The sequence below is a fragment of the Drosophila albomicans genome, chromosome X (assembly GCF_009650485.2).
Source record: "Drosophila albomicans strain 15112-1751.03 chromosome X, ASM965048v2, whole genome shotgun sequence".
Lineage (NCBI taxonomy): Eukaryota > Metazoa > Arthropoda > Insecta > Diptera > Drosophilidae > Drosophila > Drosophila albomicans.
Window position 1 is genome coordinate 12,310,827 of NC_047627.2, and position 6,507 is coordinate 12,317,333.

Here is a 6,507-nt window from a genome sequence, read left to right on the forward strand (position 1 = left end):
AGTAGTATACATACGAAGTATATTAAGTATACAAATTATATTAAGTATACGTATACTATTTGTCGTATATTAAGTATACGTTGTTCATCAAGTTTACTTAGTATCTTAAGTATACGTAGTATATCAAGTATACGTGGTATATCAAGCATACGTAGAATATTAAGCATACATTGTTCATATAATATTAAGTATACGTTTTATAAGAAGTATACGTAGTATTTTAAGTATACTATATATCGTATATTAAGTATACGTAGTATATCAAGTATACGTAGAATATTAAGTGTACAAATTATATTAAGTATACGTATACTATACGTGGTATATTAAGTATACGTTGTTCATCAAGTATACTTAGTATCTTAAGTATACGAAGTACATCAAGTAAACGTATAATATTAAGTATATATTGTACATTGTATATCAAGTATACGTTGTAAAAGTTGTATACGTAATATATTAGGAATACAAATATATATACTATACGTCGAATATTAGGTATATGTACGGTGGACATCAAGTATACTTAGTACATCAAGTATACGTAATATACCAAGTATACGTAGTTTATAAAGAATACGTATGTATGTAGCTTACCAAGAAAAGTTCTATATGAAGTATATATCTATGTACATATGTATGTCCGTTATTTATTGTATAGAATTAAGTGCGCGTTGTGTATTACGAGTAAGTATAAATTGTATAGTAAGTGTACGTAGTTTATAATTTATACGAAGTCTATTAGTTTCACGTAGTATGTCAAGTACACGTTTTATACATATGTATGTATCATTTACTTTGTCCAAATTAGCATTGTCTCATTCAAAAATAGATATAGAACATATTTGATTTTTTTGCTCAACTTCTACTAAGCCAACTACTTTTATATTCCTTCATATTTTCCAGCAGAGCCTTCAAATATTTCATTAACTTAGCAAGCGTAGAGTTAACGACTTTTATATAGCTCAGACATTCATCATTTCAGTTCCAACATTTTAAGCAAACAGTTCATTTTACATTTTAACAAAATTTGAAATAAAGACAAAAAAATTTCATTTAATTCATTACTAAATTCTTCAGTTTTTTTTAATTAAAATTACAATGTGTGACTCAAATGGTGATTCAGCAAAGGTAACTAATGAAGGTCGCAGCATGGACGAGGGATTCTGTCATTTGATGGGTGCAATGTACAATGACATGCCATCCGAGCTCGATTCGCAAACGAAACGGAATTCTGAAATGACAAGATCCATTAGATCCATCCGTTTACCACGGCCTACGGCATTTGCTGCACGTTATGTGACCAAAGTGCTGCATCCTAGTCCGATGATAGTCTCAAAGCGCTTCGTGAAACCGCAAATGCTGGGCGACAACAACGGCCAAGGCTCGGATCAGGATCGTTTATTGCGCAAACTCTTCTGTGTCCCTTTGCTAAGCAAGATCGTGTTGCTAATCACACCCAGGGGCAGCAACTCGCACATGAATGATATGTTCAATATCCATGCCTATATGATTGAGGATCAATTTCATCTCGGTGTAACAAGTCTGACGGCATCCGAACGCGAACTCTTTGTGAACCCACAAAAGCCAAATAATTATGCTTTGATCTGTTGCTCGGGCTACATTCATCTGGAGGATGCTTTTATGAATGCCTCGCTAAAGAAGAATATCATTCGATTGTCAAAAAACAAATCAAATGCAGTCGTTGAAATAAAATGCAAAGGCAAAAGATTATCCCTCCAATATACTGGAGACCCGCATCAACCAAAAATCGAAGCAACTGGCAGTGGCAAAAGTCGACAGGTCAAGATCCCAGCTCGTAATGCAACGGCTGAAATATATCCACTACAATTGAAAAATATATCTACAAATCGGCAGATAAATGCTGCAACCTCAGAAGTGTCTCTAGAGATTGTCGATAACCAAATCGAGGAACTATCTGAAGCAAATGCAAATAGTGTTGAGCAACCACAGCCTCTTTCTCAAATCGTGCACCCAAGCATCCAACAAAACATCGATAACTTTAAGCAGATTGTGGAGCAACAACCTGCAACTGAAACGGAGCCTCATGTTATGGACAAGGTTGAACACAACGAAGAACTATCAGCTGAACTGCTCTCTAATAAGGTGGAGCAAGTTCCTCAAGAGGATAAGGAGAACATCAATGCTAGTATTGAAAAGATTGAGGAGCCAATTATTCAGCAAAACAATAAAAACATTGAGCAGATTATGGAAACGTCTGATCAGCATTTAAATAATGCCGAGAAGGTGCCTAAAGAGATCGTCAATAGTGAAATCGAGGAACTCTCTCAGTCAAATGCAAATAGTGTTGAGCAACCACAGCCTCTTGCACAAATCGTGCACCAAAACATCCAACAAAACATCGATAATGTTGAGCAGATTATGGAATTAGCTGAGCAACAACCTTCAACTGAAACAGAGCTTCAAAGTACGAACCACGTTGAGCACAACGAGGAACTGCCGCCAATTGAATCAAAGCTTCATAGTATTGAGAAAGTTGAACAGATCGAGGAACTCCTACGAAATGCGATGAAGAATATGCCACAACAATTACTCAGCAGTTCAACTATTTTGCAGATCAAAGCATCATCTGAGCTGCGTACAATTATCGCTGACGAAGCTCAAGATGAGAAGAAGGAAAACATTGCAAGCGTTGAACAGGTTAAGGAGACAATCATACAGGAAGGCCATATGAAAACGTCTGATCTGATCAATAACTCAAAAATCGAAAAGCAAAAGATCAACAAACTCCTATCAAACGAAGCCAAAAAAGCAATAATTCGCGACTCGTTTCAATGGAATCCAATAGATATGTGGAAACCACCTGAGGAGTTTAACGAAACTGTCAAGAAACCACCAACTCTTCAAACCTTCAACAAATTGCATAAGGAAATGCTTAAACAGTTTCAAATTAACAGACGACTGAAAGTTCTTGAAAAGGAGCAGATTGCAAATGAGGCCCTTAATTCAAAGCACAAGAAGCAAACCAATGAAAATTTAGATCAGCTCATGAAATCATCTGAACTAAATTTGTTGGCAGTAGAGAACTCTCAAGAGAAGTCAAAAGATGAACTCCCTCAAGAAGTGACTTGCAATTGTAGACTTGAGCAGTTAGAAAACCCATCCGAACCATGTGAAGTCGAAAATATTCAGAAGATAACAAATGATGTCTCTGAACTGCTGCAAGATGAGCTCAAGGACATTAAAGATGTGCCGATTGAGGACGTAAGAGAGGTCAAGGAAGTTGAAAACCAAGTCATATATTATGTCAAGAAGCCAGCTACTCAGAATTTCAACAAAATTCACAAAGAGAGACTAAAACAGTTCCAAATTGACAGGCGACTGAAGAGATCTCTGCAAAGTCAGCAGGCTGCAAATGAAGCAAGTCAATCAAGCCTCTTTAAGGAGCAGCAAGTCAACAATCGGCCACAAATACGCGGACACACGACGATATATCAACGTTCGATTAGCTCCTGCTCGCAATATTCACAGCCAGTTCACAGCCCACCCGAACCATGTGATGTCGAAAATATTCAGAAGATAACCGATAGTAGGCAGATTGTGGAATCGTTAGAGCATCATTTAAATGATCTGGAGCCACGAGAGGAAATGGACAATTATAAACATACGAGGAAGCAATCAAATGATGTCTCTGAACTGCTGCAAGATGAGCTGAAGGACATTAAAGACGTGCCGATTGAGGACGTAAGAGAGGTCAAGGAAGTTCAAAAACAAGTCAATAAGCCGACTATTCCGAATTTCAACAAAGAGTACAAAGAGAGACTAAAACAGTTCCAAATTGACAGGCGACTGAAGAAATCTCTGCAAAGTCAGCAGGCTGTAAATGAAACAAGTCAATCAAGCCTCTTTAAAGAGCAGCAGCTCAATAATCGACCACAAATACCGCCGGTATATCAACGTTCGATTAGCTCCTGCTCGCAATATTCATATCGAGGGCGTCGTCAGTCAAGAATCTTCTCGAAATCACAGCCGGACAAGATGCTCTCCAGCGGCGGAACGTGGGATGTCCGAGTGAAGCAAAAGAGATCGAGCTGCAAGTCTTTAGTGACGGAAACTAGGAAGCCTCAATGGGTCACAGCCGGGCTCAATTCGAAGCATCGCAATTATGTAGTGATACACAAGCCAAAAGAAGTGATCACTCTCAAGGCTCTCGAGGAGAATTACGAGCGTGACATGAGTTCAGCAGGTGATGCAATGCCTAGGCAAAACAATATGCTCGTATTGTATGAACAGGATGATGACGACTACGATCCCAATTATTGTTACGAGCTGTGGCCCCCGCAGCTATTGCAATCCGAGTCGGAAGGAAGGATCGACGAGTCCACAATAGACTGTTTGATACCCAACTCACAGACCATTCTGGATGCAAATTCAACGCAATTCGAACGCATGATGCAACATCCAGTTGCAGTGCCAAAGACATTTTCGCATCGAGCTCGTCAGCTAATAGAAGACAAACTATCAAGCGTTGATGCCAAGCAAGCGTTCCACAATTTGGGCAGTCTGATTCGACGCGTGAACTCGCGTCCCATTCCCCATGAACGGCATCTGCAGATACTCTTTCGCCTATTCGCTCGGCTGGATGTCCAACTCTTTGTGCGTGCCGAGTTCAATCTTCCCGGCTGCGATCCGACGCCAAAGATGCCACGTTGTCGCATCGAATGCTTCTTCTTTCCGGATCGCTCGGACTTTATTGTGTCGATGGCAGTTTTGCGCTCGCAACTGGAGCAGCTCATGCGACAAATACCTCAAATATTGCCGAATTTACACTACTGTCGTGATGCTTTTGATTTGACTCGCGTTCCAGATGTCGTTAGGAACTATGTGCGCAGCTATTTCAATAAACTGCTGAAGGATCTGATTGCCGAGTATTGCTATCAGTTGATTCAGGAGAAGACACCGATCTCAGCCATGCCTTATGTGCCCACTGATCACGATATCTTGGGCGATGACATTTTTTTGCGACCCAAAGCCACCAAGTTTCTGCCCTTAACACGAAAGAAACTCAGTTAGTATTTGGTTTAACAATATGATAAATATGTTTTTAATATCTGATGACGAATTATTGGTGTAATCATCTTAGCATAAATTTTTGTATGTCGTAATATAATTTAAACAGAGAAAACTTACCGCTGGTTTGTTTTTATTCTATCCATTAGAGTACTTTAATTTAAAATTTCATATACTAACATATATTACCATCAATTGTAATTAGCACAATTTGTAAGACAAATTTAAAACCAAGATATTCTTGAGATTACTTAATGAAGTAACGCTCAAATTAGCATTGGGAATATGCTAATCCGGCTCTTGGTCAGTTCTTAATGATATTCTCAAAGATGAAATTCCAAAAATTATTATTTATTATTTTTATACCCGCTACCCATAGGGTAGAAGGGTATTATAACTTTGTGCCGGCAGATAATGTATGTAACAGGTAGAAGGAGGCATCTCCGACCCTATAAAGTATATATATTCTTGATCAGCGTCAATAGCCGAGACGATCTAGCTATGTCCGTCTGTCTGTCTGAGTGTCTGTCCGTCTGTCCGTATGAAACACTGGATCTCAGAGACTATAAGAGATAGAGCTATAATTTTCGACAGTATTTGTTATGTTTGCACGCAGATCAAGTTTGTTTCAAATTTTGCCACGCCCCCTTCCGCCCTCGCAAATCAAAAAAATCGAAAAGCAAGCGTTATTTTAAAGCTAGAGAATTTTGGTATATACAATAACAAGTATAGTAGTTGTAATTCCTGAAAATTTGATTGCGATTAGATAAAAATTGTGAAAGGTATTAAATAAATATACAAAAACGCCTTTTTACTGGGGGCCTGAGTTGCTTTATCCGACAATCTGGAATATTGTGCCGTCTATGGTATATTTTGAATGGTGTACTATATCGATATACCAAATATACCATTTGATATATTTTTAGTATTTGTTAGTATTTTCGGTATATTTTGAAAATGATACCGCAATATTTTGCCTTTATTAAAAATGGGTAGCGGGTATCTCACAGTGAGCACACTCGACTGTAACTTTCTTACTTGTTTGAATTCATTTTTGAGTGTCACAAATGTATCACTGCGATAATAGCCAATAAATAATGAATAATTATTAAAAAAGTTGATAATTTATATTATTGCAATCGGGTAATTTCGCTAAAACCTTTTAATAATTAAATTCAAATTGTTGCCATCAGCTGGTGCAACAAATAATTCGCACTGACGTACACACAACAAACAATTCGCGAAACTTTGTGAAAAATTTCACCAAAGGCTGGCCATGAAATGCCAGAGATCCAAAACTATGAAAACTAACACGAAATGCAATACAAAATACTCAACAGCATGCGAATGCGGGTAGTAAAGGGAAAAGGGAAAAGGAAAAGGGAATTGGGCAATGGGAAATGGGAAATGAAAACAGGAAAAAAAGCAATCCCGTTGTTTTACAGATCCGTTTCC

General features: G+C 38.1%; 1 protein-coding gene across 2 annotated transcripts; it reads left to right on the forward strand.

Annotated features, from left to right (window-relative positions):
- The first annotated feature begins 979 nt into the window (after window positions 1-979).
- Window positions 980-5,171, forward strand: LOC117574390 (protein PF3D7_1417600-like). 2 transcript variants are annotated; one of them, XM_052006929.1, is made up of 2 exons: window positions 980-4,979; window positions 5,015-5,171. In XM_052006929.1, the coding sequence occupies exons 1-2, from the start codon at window positions 1,102-1,104 to the stop codon at window positions 5,073-5,075; spliced, it is 3,939 nt and encodes a 1,312-aa protein (XP_051862889.1). In that variant the 5' UTR covers window positions 980-1,101; the 3' UTR covers window positions 5,076-5,171. The 2 variants fall into 2 exon arrangements, with proteins under 2 accessions (XP_051862889.1, XP_051862893.1); XM_052006933.1 differs by having other exon boundaries at window positions 980-3,255; window positions 3,736-5,171.
- Window positions 5,172-6,507: the final 1,336 nt, after the last annotated feature.

What these genes read in the sequence shown, in the direction of transcription:
- LOC117574390 (XM_052006929.1), top strand. Translation starts at nt 1,102, where the DNA reads ATGTGTGACTCAAATGGTGATTCAGCAAAGGTAACTAATGAAGGTCGC. An exon ending in TATGTGCCCACTGATCACGA is followed by an intron (nt 4,980 to 5,014) that starts TATCTTGGGCGA and finishes TGCGACCCAAAG; the next exon opens with CCACCAAGTTTCTGCCCTTA.